This window comes from Acomys minous (assembly GCF_964271855.1).
Source record: "Acomys minous genome assembly, chromosome: 4".
NCBI classification, from domain to species: domain Eukaryota; kingdom Metazoa; phylum Chordata; class Mammalia; order Rodentia; family Muridae; genus Acomys; species Acomys minous.
In genome coordinates, this window is record NC_140486.1 from 11041840 (window position 1) to 11058973 (window position 17134).

The following is a 17134-nucleotide window of genomic DNA, read 5'->3' on the forward strand; positions in this document are numbered from 1 at the left end:
CCGTGAGTTCAAAGCCATTCTCTCATACGCAGCAACTCTGAGGCCAGCTTGGGTTACATGAGAAACTCCAAACCAAATATGAGTCAATGAGCAGGGCTCGGGAGAGGACAGGGGACGGTGCTTGCTTTCAAGGCTGGATCCCGGGTTAGATCTTCCAGTTTGATCCTAGGGATCCACATGGTTTGACAGTCCCCCCACCTCTGCCCCAACACACACAAATTTTAAAATGTAAATAAAACTTAAACACATCTTAAGGACATTTAAATCTTTGATAGCAGAAATTAATGTTAAGATTGCTGCATCTCCTAGGCCAGAGTAGAATAAAACGTTAATTTTGTTTTGTTTTTGAAATAGGGTCGAACTTGTAGTTGAAGATGCCTTTAAATTTCTGGTCGTTCTGCACCTCCCAAATGCTGGAATTACAAGTGTATGCTACCACATACAGTATATGCTCTGCTGGGGATCCAACCCAGGACTTTTTGGATTTCAGACAAGCACTTTACCAACTCCCAGTTATGGATCCCAGTCCCTGAGAGTTTTGGGGTTTGTTTTGTTGTTGTTGTTGTAGTTGTTCATGTGTTTGTTTGAGATACTCTAAAGCCATAGCTCAGGATGATATGGAATTTACTGTATCACTATATAACAGAGGCTGGCTTTGAGCTCTTGGCAATCCTCCTGTCTCAGCTTTCCTAGTGTTGAGATTATGAGCATGTGCCACCCCACTATGTCCAGAAAAGAAATAGATTTATGCAAATCAGTGTGGAAGCAACACTATCTGCTGACTAAAAACTGAAAGTTCCAAGTGTTTATTTATTTATTTATTTATTTATTTATTTATTTATTGGTTTTCCAAGACAGGATCTCTTTCTGTGTTAGCCTTGGCTGTCCAGGACTCGCTCTGTAGACCAGGCTGGCCTCGAACTCACAGTGATCCGCCTGCCTCTGCCTCCGGAGTGCTGGGATTAAAGGTGTGTGCCGCCAGGTGTTTTTTAAAAGACAACTTGATCCAAGCAAGAAATAGAATTAGAGCAGGAGCCTATCCCGGGGTTCCTTGTCCTGGATTCAGTAAAAACCACAACTCCCACAATTCTCGGTCCAGAGGGGCGGGCCCAACGGTGAGGAGGCGGAGCCTAGGCGTTCCCCGCGAGGCTTTGAGAGTGAGGTGGCGGGAGTGGCGGCCATGGCGGCGCCGGAGGATAGAGCATCGCAGGTGACATCCGGAGCTGGGTCGGGAGTCCGCTTAGTCCTCCCGGGGCCACGGGTCGGCCGGGCTCCGCGCTCGCCAACACCGCTGTTCTTGTGTGGCCCTCACAGTGCGGTCGCGACCCACGAGGCCCTGACCTCTCTCCTTCTCCCCCCCCCCCCAACCCAGGAAGCCCAGCCCCTTCTTTCCCTGTGTCCCAGCCGCTGCTACTGCATCGAGCCTCTAGTTACAAACTTGGGTGGGATTCCGAACACAGACCCACCTAGCAGGCCAAACTCGGTCATTCATTGCTACTTCAGTCCAGAATTTAAGCTCTTGAGCTGCTGGCTTTCAACTCCAGGAGTCTCCTAGCTCTGGGAGGGTTTAGGATGAGGTGGGGACCACTAGCTTTTCAGACTGTGCGCGGTTTGTTTATAAGATCTTCCGAGTGAGGCGGGTTTTTTGTTGTTTGGTGGGTTTGTTGTTGTTGCTATTGTTGTTTTTTGCCAGTCCTGCGTTTACAGCTTTGGGAAAGAATGATGTTCTTTGGTAGTTTGGACTTTTTATTTGCCCACTCACCTGTTGACAAGTCAGGGTGTGAAGTGTGACACACGGAATAGTCACAGAAAACGTTTAGATTGCTGCGGAGCACTCACGTTGTCAGATTGTGTTGCGCCATTATAACAAGGCTTACTGTTTAATGGTTAGGTTGCTGCTTGGTTGAAAAAGATATTCGGAGACCATCCCATTCCACAATATGAGGTGAACCCACGGACGACAGAAATTTTATATCACCTTTCAGAACGCAACAGGGTTCGGGACAGGGACATCCACCTGGTAATAGAGGACTTAAAACAGAAAGCAAGTGAATATGAGTCAGAAGGTGAGTCAAGCCTAGAGTTTTTTTTTTTTTAAGATTTATTTATTATGTATACAGTATGATCAGATCACATTATAGATGGTTGTGAGCCACCATATGGTTGCTGGGAATTGAACTCAGGACCTCTGGAAGAGCAGTCAGTGCTCTCAACCGCTGAGCCATCTCTCCATCCCAAGCCTAGAGTTTTGAAAGACATAGTAGAGGTAACTAAATTTTATAACACTAAAGTGTACAAGATTAGTATCGACCACTTATATTGATTATTATCATTCTTTTTAGATTATTATTATTACTACTATCATCAATATTTTTTGCTTCTGTTATAGTAACTTCCAAAGTTGGAATTTCAGTTTTTTGTTCTGTTTTGGGTTTTTTGTTTGTTTGGTTTTTTGTTTTTGTTTTTGTTTTTCAAGACAGGGTTTCTCTGGCTGTCCTGGAAAGCTCTGTAGACCAGGCTGACCTCGAACTCACAGAGCTCCATCTGCCTCTGCCTCCCAAGTGGTGGTTAGTATGTATTCTTAAAATATCGAATCCTAAAAGATAATTAAATTGACAGGGGTCAGGGTTGGGAGAGAAATGCCTTAAATCCCAACACGTTAGAGGCTGAGGCAGGAGGATATCTGTGAGTTCAAGGTCAGCTTGGGCTGAGTAGGGGAACCCTCTCCCCAAAACAGAACAAAACAAAACAAAAGCTTCTTGGCCTAACACAAAAGATACTTGTAGTTCTTTCCCTTGCATAGCTTGCAGGGCCCCAGAGGTTTCAGCCATGAAGCGGGAGACTTGCACGAATCATGGGTTACATTCAGAAGGCAGAAGCAGGAGCCTGCAGTGTCAGCTTGGATCACGTAACAAGACTGTCTCAGAAAAGCTTTTTCCTCCTCCTTTTTGTCAGTCCTATGTAGTATGACAGAGCGAAGAGTGAGAGCAGTGGTGCATCCGGGATATCCCTTCTTCGCCAGTCTTCCCCCTCTTGGGGGTCTTCCTAACTTTTCCATAAGAACTTCCTGCTCATTTTGCTTAAACAAAATAAAAAACGTTTGAGGATGACAGTACACCAAACAGATGAAGCAGGCTCTATTTGCCATATGTTTAGTCAAGTTGGTGACATATGTTGTATATAATTTTTAAATTTAGACTTACTTTATGTGTAGGAGTGTTTTGCCTGCATGTGTGTTTAAACACCTGTGCCTGCCTGGTGTTTGTAGAGGTCAGAAGAGGGTGCTGGATCCCCTAGAACTGGAGTTAAGTGTGATTGGAAGCCACCATGTGGGTCCTGGGAACTGTACTTGGGTCCTCTGCAAGAGCAAGGGCTCTAGCTGGGCACAATGCCTCACACACCTTTAATCCCAGCATTGGGGAAATTGAGACAGGAGACCTCTATGAGTTCAAATCTAGTGTGGTCTAGATAGAGAGTTCCACGACAGTCAGAGCTGCATAGAGAGATTTTGTCTAAAACAACAACAACAACAACAAAAACTGAACATCCCTCCAGACCCTGTATGATGTTTTGAATATAGTGTGATTAAGCCAGGCATGGTGGTACATGCCTATAATCCCAGCACTCAGGGAGTCAGAGGCAGGCGGGTCTCTGAGTTTGAGGCCAGCCTGGACTACACAGTGAGCTCCAGGCTACACAGTGAGACCCTGGTTTTGTGGGGGGTTTGTATGTTATTTTTAAAATCTGTTTGCTGGTTTTGAGTGGTGAGCACATGAACATGTGGAAGTCAGAGGGCAAGTGGTGGGAGTCAGTTCTGTCCCACCATGTGGGGCCTGAGGATTGAACAGGCTGGTTCCCAGCATCCTCACTGTACGCCTCACAACTGCCTCTAACTCCAACCTCTGGCCTCCATGGGCACCTGCCATCAAAGTGCACATGCCCACACACAGGCACATACGCACAGAATTCTAAATAAAGTAATCATTTTGTTGTTGTATTTTTCTCCCTGAGGTAGGGTTTCTTTGTGTAGCCCTGACTGTCCTGGAACTCTGTAGACCAGATTAGCCTTGAAATCAGAGATCTTGGGGCTGGAGAGATGGCTCAGAGGTTAACAGCACTGGCTGTTCCTCTAAAGGTCCTGAGTTCAATTTCCAGCAACTACATAGTGGCTCATGACTGTCTATAATGAGATCTGCTGCCCTCTTCTGGCCCGCAGGCATACATGCAGGCAGAATACAGCCTAAATAATAAATAAATAAATCTTCAAAAAAAAAGAAATCAGAGATCTCTTTGCTCCTACCTCTTGAGTGCTGGGATTAAAGGCTTGCACCACCATTCCTGGCTCAAAATCTTTTTTTTTTTTTTTTTTTTTTTTTTGGTGTTTTGAGACAAAGTTTCTCTGTGTAGAGACTCACTTTGTAGACCAGGCTGGCCTGGAACTCACAGCGATCCTCCGCCTGCCTCTGCCTCTTGAGTGCTGGCATTAAAGGGCTGCGCCACCACACCCAGCCCCCTGGCTCAAAATTTTGAACAAACAAACAAAACAGAAAAAAAAATAATAAAAGTTTTACAAACAAAAAGGACAAAACATCTGAGATACCATGAAATTCTTTTATTATTTCAGCCAAACATCTTCAAGACTTTCTCGCGGAGAGTGTGAACTTTGCCCCTGCCAACCTGTCCAGCACTGGCTCCAGGTTTCTGAACGCACTGGTGAACAGTGCAGTAGCCCTGGAGACGAAGGACACGGCCCTAGCAAGGTAAGCACTGTCATGGCTTTGGTCTGTTCCTATACAAGGGTACGCTGTAAAGCCTTCACCTAAGGATCTTCTGCTTCCCACAGGAATTCTGCATAGAAAACTAGCTGTAAATGCAAAAGTGCTGAGGCTTCTGTTGGTTTGGGTAGAGTTTTGTTGTTGTTGTTGTTGTTGTTGGTGGTGGTGGTGGTGGTGGTGGTGGTTTGGATGGTTAGTTTAGGTGGGTGGGTGGTTTCAGTGGAGTTTTTAAAATTTGTTTGTGTGGTTTTGGTTTTTTGGGACAAGGTTTCTCTGTGTAACCCGGTTATCCTGGACTTGCTTTGTAGACCAGGCTGGCCTCGAACTCGCAGCGATCCACTTGCCTCTTCCTCCTGAGTGCTGGGATTAAAGCTGTGCACCACTACGCCTGGCTCAGTGGTGTTTTTCTGTTGTGTGTTGTTGGTTAGCGTGCCTGTGTGCTGAACTGTAGTTAGCTCAGCAGTCCCATGGGTGGGTGTCTGTGGGCTGTATGAGAAAGCTAGCTAAGCAGAAGCCGGAGAGGTGGGGCCAGGAAGTAGTGTTCATTGTTTCTGCTCAAGTTCCTGTCCTGGCTTCTCTCAGTGACGTACTGTGACCTGCACGTGTGAGGTGAAGTGAACCCTGTCCTTTGTTGCTTTTGGTCTTGGTGCATCTCCAGAGCTAGACAGCAAACTAGACTAGCTGGAGACTGTGTGGGGGTACACACCTGTGTGTGTGGGTACACACCTGTGTGTATGGGTACATACCTGTAATATCATATAAGTCCAGCACCCAGAAGGTAGAGACAAGATCAGAAAGCCAAAGGTGTCATCCTTAGCTTCTTAGGGAGCGTGAGGCTGGTGTGGACTCTGTAAGAACCTTCCCCTAACAAACAAACTGAGGAACAGTGTAGGCCCTTTTAGATCTGGTCATTTAGATCTGTTCAGCATGGTAATTTTGTCATATTCAACACTGAGTAAGTTAAGGACCCTCACTGTTTGAGATTGACATTTCACCTTTATAATGTTGTAATTCTTCCACCAATCCCCAGAGGAAACCAAAGTTTAGGGAGAGAAGGGTAAATAACTTCTTCAGAGTTGGGTTAGGATTGACTCCACAGTCCATGTGAGCACTGTTAGTGGTCATCGTGTGTTGTGCATAGCTGCCAGTGTAAAGTTTGGGGTGTGTATCATGCTTGTAGAGTAGAATTGTAAGAACATATAGACTACATGGCGGCAGCAGTGCAGACTAAATCAATTCTGCAGATGCCAAGTTCAATTGTATAGATAGACACATTAGGGAAACAGAAGTGAATAGGAAGGCTGGTGTGACCTTAAAAGACAGTTTCTACTTAGTCAAATGGGAGACCAGGACAATGGAGAGGATTCTGCCGTAGCTGAGCAGCTGCACTGCAACACTAAAGATGCTGTTTCTGGCAAGCACAGACACGGTGTGGATTCAGGGTGGGTAAACCTTTTTTTGTTTTTGTTTTTAGATTTATTTATTTATTATGCTCATAGTGTTCTGCTTACAGGCCAGAAGAGGGCATCAGATCACATTATAGATGGTTATGTGCCACCATGTGGCTCCTGGAAATTGAACTCAGGACTTTTGGAAGAACAGCCAGTGCTCTTAACCTCTGAGCCATCTCTCCAGTCCTTGTTTTTGTTTTTTGAGACAGGGTTTCTCTGTATAACAGCTCTGGCTGTCCTGGACTCACTTTGTAGACCAGGCTGGCCTTGAATTCAAAGAAATTGGCCTGCCTCTGCCTGCCAAGTGTTGGGATTAAAAGCGTGTATCACGGCCGGGCGTGGTGGCGCACGCCTTTAATCCCAGCACTCGGGAGGCAGAGGCAGAGGCAGGCGGATTGCTGTGAGTTCGAGGCCAACCTGGTCTACAAAGTGAGTCCAGGACAGTCAAGGCTACACAGAGAAACCCTGTCTCGAAAAACCAAAAAAAAAAAAAAAAAGCGTGCATCACCACCCCTGGCTCCAGGATGGGTAAATCTTACCTGAGAATTTGAGTTGGTTTTTCATTTTGTTAAAACAGGGTCTCATTATATAGCCCTGGTTAGTCTGGAAATTACTTCTCACTGTGTAGACCAGGACTCTCAGAGACCTGCCTGCCTCTGCCTCCTAGTCCTGGGAATAAAGGTGTGCACTGCCACACCCAGCCTTAACTAAGGTTTGAAGGGAAAATGGGAGTTTTGCCCACTAAAGAACATTTCAGGCAATGGGGACAGCAGGTGACAACTGTATAAATGGATGGAACAGTGTGATTACGTAAACTGTGGAGAAGATCGTTTTTAGGGGTGCTCATCCTCGGCTTGTCTGTGTTCTTCTTTCAGTTTTATCCCTGCAGTGAATGATTTGACTAATGATATTTTTCGTACCAAATACAAAAGTGAAGAAATCAAGCTTGAATTGGGAAAACTTGAAAAGAATCTGACTGCAACATTAGTGTTAGAAAAGCGTCTACGAGAGTGAGTTGCAGTGTTGACATATTTGAACTATAAAGTCCTAGTAGGATCTTGTCAGGTGGGACATGATGACACAGACACATAACCCCAGCTACTGGAAGGCTGAGGCAGGGGCAGCACAAGAGGTGCTTAGATGCAGACTTTCACATCTCACTTTATACAGTTTACCACTCTTGTGTTTACTTTTGCAATATTAAAAATGTGGAGTTTTATAATTTTCAAAAATTTTAACTCACGAACTACCACATAAAGTCCACACATTGGTGTGCTCTTTTACTGCAGGTCCAGTGTCCCTCTCTGATGCTGGGAGCATTAAGGTTCTCATTGCCCCGGAGACTAGAGCCAGTGCCTAGCATTTATGTGAATGCAGAGTAATTGGCAACACAGAATATATTCAACAAAGAATGAAAATGGTTGTGTCATGACATTGTGTCATATCACATGTAGTGCAGAGGTCTTTGGGATCCTCTATTTCAAATTGGCCTTAAGATACAGTAAGTCACTTTTTTGAATAGCAGGTTTAGTTTGTCCACAATATTATTGTTATTTTATGTTAATTGAGAAAAGTCTCACAAGGCAACGTGGAGGGGAATGTAGTCTGGATGTAAAGCTTATGATGGGATAGCTGGCAAGTAGGTTATCTGTACTGGCTAAGCGAGAGTTAAATCCCAAAAGAGGGAGTTGATTTTCTTGTTTTTTAAATAATCATTTACTGAGAAGAAAAAAAAATGCTTTAATTTTGCTTTTGGAAGAGATCTCAAGAAGGCAGAGCTGCATCTGTCTGTGGAAAGGACCAAAGCTGACAGTCGTCTTCAGAACGTGGACTTCCTAAAGGCAAAGGCAGCGGAGTTCAGGTTTGGAATCAAAGCTGCAGAGGTGTGTATGAAGACCCGTGTGTAGCTGGCCTCTTAGACCTTTGTCCTCACAGGAGGAGGCATTATCAGTCCCATTGGTAGATGAGGGAACTGCAGGGAACATCTGTAACCTGCCCATGTCATGTAACTACCAAGCAGCAGCCCCAGGTTCAGCCCAGGCATTCAAACCCTCACACTGGCACTCATCTTCTCCCCACACGTGAGTGTAGAAAGATTCGCTAGTTATATAAACCAGCTTAGATGCATGTGTGCTTTTTAATTTGTGATCTGTAGCTGTTCTTTATTATATGTTGAAAAACTTTTCATGATAGTTACCTTCAAAGTGATTTTTCAATTGAGCTCCTTTCCTCATACTGTAGGAGCAGCTTTCAGCCAGAGGCATGGATGCGTCTCTGTCTCACCGGTCGCTAGTGGCACTTTCGGAGGTGAGCTCCCTGTCCCAGTCTGTTCTCTACTGCTGTAGCAGAATACCAAGACTGGATAATTTATGAGCAGTCAAAGTGGAAGTTATTTGGTTCATGATTCTGAAGGCTAAGAAGTCCAAGCTCCAAGGGCCACATCTGTAGGGAAGGCCGTCTGCTTTGTTCTCCGATGCGTAGTAACAGTGCAGGTCCCGGGCTGAGGGAGGTGGCTCAGTTGTTGGTAAAGTGCTTACCTGAGTTTGGATCCCTGGCACCTGTGTAAAATCTGGTGTGGCTGCTGCACATGTCCTATAACCCAGCCCTGGGGAATGAGAGGGCTAGAGACAGGCAGTTCCTGTGTTAGCAGCCCTGTCTGTAGATGAAGGAACTACAGGGAGGATCTGTAACCTGCCCAGGTTTACCTATCTCTTGAGCTGCTAGCAGCCCCAGGTTCAGGTCAGGCGTTCAAACCCTCACTGGCACCCACCTTCTCCCCACGCATGAGTGTAGAAAGGATTCATGGGTAGCAGAATGAGCTTGGTGACTCCCGGGCCAGGTAGTTTAGCCTATTGGTGAGCTCCAAGTTCAGTGAGAGACACTGTCTCAAACACCAGGTGTCATGTGAATGAGGAGGACACCCAGCATCAACCTCCTGCCTCTGCACAGTGCACACAATTTGGAGAAGTATGCTTCCTCCTTCTACCATGTTGGTCCTGGGAATCCAACTTAGTTGGATGTTCAGAGTCATAACAGAGCACTGGCTGCTCTTGTAACGCACTGGGGTTCAAGTCCCAACATCAGCATGGCAGCTCACAACTGTAACTCCAGTTGCAGGGGACATAATAGCTTCTTCTGCTTCTCTGGGCACCAGGCACACATATGGCTCACAGTCATATATGCAGGCCTAACACCAATACACATAAAATGTATTTTAAAAACAAAAGGGGCTGGAGAGATGGCTAAGTGGCTAGGACACTTGTGCTCTTGTAGAGGACCCAGGTTGTCTCCCTAGCACCACATGGTGTTCACGACCATCTGTAACTAGAGGTCTAAAATATTCAGTACCATAATCTGTCCTCCATTGGCACATAAAAAAAGGTACAAAACAAACCAGCAAAAAACCTCTACCATAGCCAGACATAGTGGTGCACACTTTTAATCCCAGCACTCTGGAGGCAGAACTTCAAAAAGCCAACAAAACAAGCAAAACCCTCTACCCATAAAGACAAATATAATACAAAACAAAACAACCCAACAACAAAACCCTTAGTTCAGCAGACTTGGCTGCATGTGTCTTTGCCCCTGAACCTTCTTGTTAGCCTCTATAGTCCTATACTAATAAGTAGGGCTATAGCATTCTTTTTTGTTTGTTTGTTTGCTTTTTTGGTTTTTCAAGACAGGGTTTTCTATGTAGCCTTGGCTGTCCTGGACTCGCTTTGTAGACCAGGCTGGCCTCGAGCTCATAGCGATCCGCCTGCCTCTGCCTCCCAAGCGCTGGGATTAAAGGCGTGCGCCACCACCACCTGTCGACTATAGCATTCTTATTTTAAACATTTTGGAAAAGAATTGCTTCTTTAGAAACTAGCTGGGTGTAGTGGTGCATGCTTTTAATCCCAGCACTTGAGAGGCAGAGGCAAGCAGATCACTGAGTTTGAGGCCAGCCTGGTCTACAAAGTGAATTCAGGACAGCCAAGGCTACACAGAGAAACCCTGTCTCGAAAAACTAAAATAAGCTGGACATGGTGGTGCACGCCTTTAATCCCAGCACTCGGGAGGCAGAGGCAGGCAGATTGCTGTGAGTTTGAGGCCAGCCTGGTCTACAAAGTGAGTCCAGGACAGCCAAGGCTATACAGAGAAACAAACAAATAAACAAAAAACCTAAAATAAAAAAATAAATAAAAAAGAAATGAGGCGATCTATTTGAAGTTCTGTGGGTTTGGTTTTTTTTTTTTTTTTTTTTTAAGATTTCCTTATTATTTATGCACTATTCTTCCCACATATACACCTGCACGCAGAAGAGGGCCCCAGATCTCCTTGTCGGTGCTTGTTAGCCACCATGTGGTTGCTGGAAATTGAACTCAGGACCTTTGGAAGAACTGACAGACAGTGCTCTTAACCTCTGAGCCATCTCTCCGGTCCAGTTCTCTGATTCTTTTCTTAAAGTCCCTGTGGAGTGAACAGTGTAGTTCAGCAATAGATCACTTGCCAACCGTCAGGAAGTCGTAGGCCCCATCTCTACCACAAATAAGTAAATAACCTAAAGGGTAATGATTTATTGCACTTTCCTTCAGTAATAAGCACTGTTTAGTTGGTTTGTGGATGTTTCTGTTACTGTGTAAGTCTCTTTGCATTTCCAGAAACTCTCAGAACTAAAACAGCAGACTGTACCTCTGAAGAAGAAATTGGAGTCCTATTTAGATTTAATGCCGGTAATTGTTTGCTGTGGGTTTTCTTTATGTCACATAGTGGGTCTGTGCTTTAAGGATTTGAAATCAGTGGCAGAACAGAGTGGTGACTCATACTTATAACTTGAACCCTTGGGAGGCCAAGGCAGAAGGATCACTGTGTTCTAAAACAGTTTAGGTGACAGAATAAAACCTTGTGTTAGAATACCAAAAAAAATAACAAAAAATAAAGTCAATGGCAGGCTAGGCATGGTGGCCCACATCTGTAACCACAGCTCTTCAGAGGTGGAGGATCTTGAATTCAAGGCCAGTTTGGGCTGCACAGTGAGACCCCGTCTTGTTACATTCATTCATTCATTCATTCATTCATTCATTCATTTATTTATGGTGTAGGTGCCATAGTACACATGGAGGCCAGAAATTGGTTCTCTTGTTGGGGTTTGTAAGCAAGTGCCATTACTCATCTTGCCTGCCGAGATCTAGTTTTAGCACCCCCTCCAAATAGCTGTTGGTAACTTTCAGTATTGTATGCATGCTGGGTATTCTCTCCAACATTGCTGGTCTTTTGAAGGGCTCGTACTGTGAAGTGGCTCTCCTCTTTGAGCGAACTATTTTCAGTATTTGCTTTATATCACTATGATCGTGGTATCTTACAGAAGCAATTTAAGGAGACAAAACATATTTGTTCACATTTGTATAGTTTCAGCAATAGTGGTGGGAAAGGCAGGCAGAACAGGTCAGTACAACACAGCAGACCTAGAAACAGAGAACAATCTAGAAACTAGGGACCAGACTTGTACTGGATAGTTTTATGTCACTTTGATACAAGCTAGGGTTATGTAAGAGGAGGGGACCTCAGTTGAGAAAATGTTTCCGTAAGATTTGACCATAAGCTAGGCAGAGACACCTTTTATCCCAGAACTTGGGAGGCAAAAGGCAAAAGACAAGCCAATCTCTGAGTTCAAGGCCAGCCTGGCCTGCAGAGCAAGTTTCAGGACAGCCTGAGCTACGCAGAGAAACCCTCTCTTGGGGGGGGGGCGGGGGGGGGGAACCAGCTATAAAACATTTTTTAAATTAGTCATTGATGGAGGAGAGACCAGCCCATGAGGGTGGGGCTGTCCTTGGGCTGATGGTCCTGGGTTCTGTAAGAAAGCAGGCTGAGCAAGCAGAGAACAGCACCCTTCATAGTCTCTGCCTCCAGGTTTCTGTCCTCTTTGAGCTGCTGTCCTGACTTCCTTGATGATGAACAGCAGTATGGAAGTGTCAGACAAATAGACCCTTTCTCCCCAACCTGCTCTTTGGTCATGGTGTTCGATCACAGCCACAGAAACCCAAACTAAAGCAAGGCTGTAATTCCAAGGCTTCACCCATAGCATAGTGGCCGCTTCCTCTGAAGGTTCCAGAGCTCCCAGAGTAGCTCCAGCAGTGTCCACCAGGAGCCTGTGGGAAACTCTTCATCAGACCGTGACACCTTCCTTGTTTTGTTTTTCTTTACAAGAATTCATCTCTCGCTCAAGTGAAAATTGAAGAGGCAAAGAGAGAATTAGTAAGTAGTCCCATTTTTTCCTACTTCATTTTTCCCTCTTAAGTTAGCAATTATTAAATTGAGATAATAAGATTTCTAAGATGTCGAGTGATGAGGTACAGCTTCTTGGGAGGACACACTGCCTCAGAAAAAAAATTCAGTACTCAGAAGGCCAAGGCAGGAAGATTACTGCAAATTAGAGGATACCTAAACCTACATAATGAGATTCTCTTTCAAAACTACACACAGACAAAACTACAGACACGAACACATGTACATATACATGCACAAATATTGGCAGTGTAGCTTCGTAGTAGAGGGCTTGCTAATATACATAAGTTTTTCAGACACACATATGTGTGCACATGCACACACATACACAACACACATACAAACAGATGGTAATCCAGCTAATCAGTAGAGGGCTGGGCTAGCATGCTTAAGTTCCTCAGACACACTTGCACACAACACATACACACACACACACACACACACACACACACACACACACACACAAACAGATGGTAATCCAGCTAATCAGTAGAGAGCTGGGCTAGCATACTTCAGTTCCTCAGACATACTTGCACACAACACACACACACACATACACACACGCGCTCTCTCGCACATAGGATGGCAATGTAGTAATGTAGCTCATCAGTAAAGAGCTTGACTAGCATACTTAAGTGTCTCAATTTGGCCCCTAAACAAAATGTTTGTTTTAATTCTTTCCTTTTCTACTCTTTTGTTTTGTTTTGTTTTTTGTTTGTTTTTTGTTTTTTGAGACAGGGTTTCTCTGTGTTACCTTGGCTGTTCTGGAGACGCTTTGTAGACAAGGCTGGCCTCGAACTCACAGCAATCTGTTTGCTCCTGCCTCCCCAGTGCTGGGATTAAAGGCGTGGGCCACCACACCCGGCTTTCTACTCTTATTTTAAATACCAGTAGACGTTGATTGCATCTCTTTCATGCCTTCCCTTTTGACTTATTTCCTTCCTTTAGGATGCTATCGAAGCTGAACTTACAAAGAAAGTAGAAATGATGGAACTGTGACTACAGCCAAGTAGACATCCTTCTCCCAAGGAGTAAATGACCGTTCTTAGAGGAGATAATAATATCCATATTGAAAGAATAACAGTTTTTGGTCCTGCATTAATTTTTTTGGCCTAAATATAGTTTTCATATAAAAAAGCATTTCATGTTATGTGTTATTGACAGATATTATTGACAGGTAAGAATCTTTCAAAAACTGGATCGGGGAGGCTGCTGGAGAGATGGCTCAGGGATTTAGAGCACCTTTTGGTCTTGCAGAAAACCTGGGTTTGACTGTTTTTGTTGTTGTTGTTTCATTTTTGAGACAGGGTTTCTCTGTGTAGCCCTGGCTGTCCTGGACTCACTTTGTAGACCAGGCTGGCCTCAAACTCACAGAGATCCGCCTGCCTCTGCCTTCCTGAGTGCTGGGATTACAGGTGTGCACACCTTCATTGCACTGGCCTGTAGGCAATTCTGTAGTGCATTTTCATGACTGGTGATTGTTATGAGAGGGCCCTGCCCACTGTGAATCACGCCACCCCCTAGCCACATGGTGCTAGGTTGTATAAAAATGCAAGTGTGCAAGCTACTAAACAGCATTCCCCTAGGGTCTCTGCTTCAACTCCTGCCTCCAAGTTCCTGCCCTGACTTCCCTCAAGGATGGGCTGAAAGCATTATTAGATGCATGAACTGGGCTTCTTAGCAGCAGCTGAGCCTTGGGCAGACTGCAGAGTTCAACTGTCTTGACCCAAGCCGAGCTGACTTGATTTGGAATGTTAAACACATTTGTAGCGCCCTGCACGAGATGGTGCCTGAAGAGTGCTTTGAGAGTACCCGGGAGATGTGCTGTGCTGTCAAGTGCCTGCCCTGCCAGCCTCTCTTCAACTCCTGCAGAATCTCTATCTTAACTGTAAACAAAAGGAAATCTAGAGTGTAGTTTACTCTACCCAAGGATCTCAAAGTCATCCCCAAATCTGAGCAAGATATATATAGAGAAATAACACATAAAAAGAAAAGGTCACCAGGGCCAGGTGTGGTGGCACACACCTTTAATCCCAGCACTCGGGAGGCAGAGGCAGGCGGATCGATGTGAGTTCGAGGCCAGCCTGGTCTACAAAGTGAGTCCAGGACAGCCAAGATTATAACAGAGAAACCCTGTCTCAAAAAACAAAACAAACAAACAACAACAAAAAAAAAGTCACCGAATGCTGTGGCACACATCTTTAATCTCAGCACTCAGGAGGAGAGGCAGGTGGATCTCTGTGAGTTTGAGGCCAGCCTGGTCTACAGAGTGAATTCAGGACAGCCAGGGCTACACAGAGAGACCCTGTTTTGAAAAACAAAGAAACAAACAAACAAAAAAAGAAGAAGAAGAAAATAGAAGGGGCTTACAAATTTAAGTGGAGGCAGATGGTGTGGTTGTTATCCAAAACTAAGAATGTATGAAGAAGCCTTATGGAGATTCATACCCTGTAAACCAATTTTAAAGTATATGTTTTTATTTACTGTTATTATTATTATTATTATTGTGAGACAGAGTCTCACAATGTAGCCCTGGCTGGCATGACACTTACTATGTAGACCAGGCTGGTTTAGAACTCACAGAGATCCACCTGCCTTTGCCTCCTGATTAAAGGTGTACATAACCATGCCTATCCCACGTACATATTTTAAATGGTGGTATCTTGAATGGGTGGACAACACTTTCCCTAGAAAGCCTGAGTTACTAAGTGAAATGCTCAGTACCAGGTATTGGATACCTTCCTAGTCAAAGAGGAAGTCAGAGATCCCAGAGGCTCTTAAGACAGCGTAGTTAACTGCTGTTGCTCTTGTTTGACCACCGTACCTGGAGGGTACGGCTCTATTGCTGAAGAAATGGACACTTTGAAAGATACAGAGAAATCAAGCTGGACCTGTGTGCTGCCTAGGTTTATGTCAGCACAAGCTAGAGTCTTGGGAAGAGAGAGCCCCTTGAGAAAATGCCCTACCAGATCGGTCTGCGAGCAAGCCTGTGGTACATTTTCTTAAATTGATGGTTGATATAGGACGATCCAGGTCCCTCTGGGCAGTGCCATCCATGGATTGGTGGCCCTGGTGTATAAGCAAGCAGGCTGAGCAAGCCAGTAAGCAGCACCCTCCATGGCCTCTGCAGCAGCTCCTGCCCCCAGGTTCTCGACCTGCTTGAGTCTCTGTTTTGGTGTAGTGCTTCTTTTCTGTTGCTGTGACAAAACACCATGACCAAGGCAACTTATAAAAGAAAGTGTTTGATTGGACTAATGGTTTTAGAGTTAGAGTCTGTGATGGCAGAGCAAAAATACAGTGGCAGGAACAGCTGAGAACTCATGTCTTGATCCACAAGTAGGAGGAAAAAAGTATTTGAAACCCCCAAGCCTGCCGCAAGTGACACGCCTCCTCTAAGGCCATACATCACACCTTCCCTGATCCTTCCTAAATTTGGGGACCAAGTATTCAAACGTATGAGCCTATGGGAGTCATTCTCATTCAAACCACATCCCATCTCCTGGCCCCCTAGGCTGGTTGCATATCATAATGCAAAATTCATTTAGTCCTGACTTCAGAAGTCCCCATAGTCTTTCACAGTCATTTCTTCTTTTCTTTTCTTTCTTTTTTTTCCTCTTCTTTCTCTCTCTCTCTCTCTCTCTCTCTCTCTCTCTCTCTCTCTCTCTCTCTCTCTCTCTCTCTCTCTGTCTCTCTCTCTCTCTCTCTTTTGAGACAGTGTTTCTGTGTAAGAGTCCTGGCTATCCTGGACTCTCTTTTGTAGACCAGGCAGGCCTTGAACTCACAGAGATCTGCCTACGTCTGCCTCCCGAGTGCTGGGATTAAAGACATGTATCACCACGCCCGGCCTTTCACAATCTTTTTAAAAATTAGTAAATTTGGGCTGGGGAGATGGCTCAGAGGTTAAGAGCACTGTCTGTTCTTTCAAAGGTCCTAAGTTCAATTCCCAGCAACCACATGGTGGCTCACAGCCATCTATGAGATCTGGTGCCCTCTTCTGGTATGCGGGCAGAACACTATATACATAATAAATAAATCTTTAAAAAATTATTTTATTCACTTTACATCCTGAGCATAGCCCCCTCCTTTCTCTTTTCCTGGTCCCACCTTCCCTCCCTCTTCCTCCATACCGCCCCCTTACTCCTCATATAAGGGGAGCCCCACTCCCAACAACCTAACCCAGTACAGCAAGTCGAATCAGGACTGAGCACATCCTTTCCCCTGTGAAGGCAAAGCAGCCCTACCAGGGTGAAGTGATAGAAAAGCAGGCAGCAGAGTCCATGTCAGAGACAGCCCCTGCTCCCCTTACTAGGGGACCAACCTTTTCCCCTTGAGACAGGGTTTCTCTGTGTAGCCTTGGCTGTCCTGGATTTGCTTTGTACAAAGTCCAGGTTTGGCCTGGAACTCACAGAGATCCGCCTGCCTCTGCCTCCCTGAGTGCTGGCTTTACAGGCTTGCACCACTACACCCAGCTGGGGACCAACTGTTTAAAAGTCTAAATCTCTTGCGAATCCCAAGGCAATCTCTTAATTGCAACCCCCTATATAATCAAAAGGCAAACTATATGCTTCCAACATACAATGGCACAGAATATGCATTACCATTCCAAAAAGGAGGAATTGGTACATAGTGAAGAAATATGGGGCC

At 45.0% G+C, this 17134-nt stretch overlaps 1 protein-coding gene across 2 annotated transcripts; it reads left to right on the top strand.

Moving 5' to 3' along the window:
* The first annotated feature begins 1084 nt into the window (after window positions 1–1084).
* On the top strand, window positions 1085–13630 carry HAUS1 (HAUS augmin like complex subunit 1). 2 transcript variants are annotated; one of them, XM_084778791.1, is made up of 9 exons: window positions 1085–1210; window positions 1892–2066; window positions 4625–4760; window positions 7102–7236; window positions 7986–8109; window positions 8468–8533; window positions 10867–10938; window positions 12413–12460; window positions 13439–13630. In XM_084778791.1, the coding sequence occupies exons 1-9, from the start codon at window positions 1181–1183 to the stop codon at window positions 13487–13489; spliced, it is 837 nt and encodes a 278-aa protein (XP_084634917.1). In that variant the 5' UTR covers window positions 1085–1180; the 3' UTR covers window positions 13490–13630. The 2 variants fall into 2 exon arrangements, with proteins under 2 accessions (XP_084634917.1, XP_084634918.1); XM_084778792.1 differs by lacking the exon at window positions 7102–7236.
* Window positions 13631–17134: the final 3504 nt, after the last annotated feature.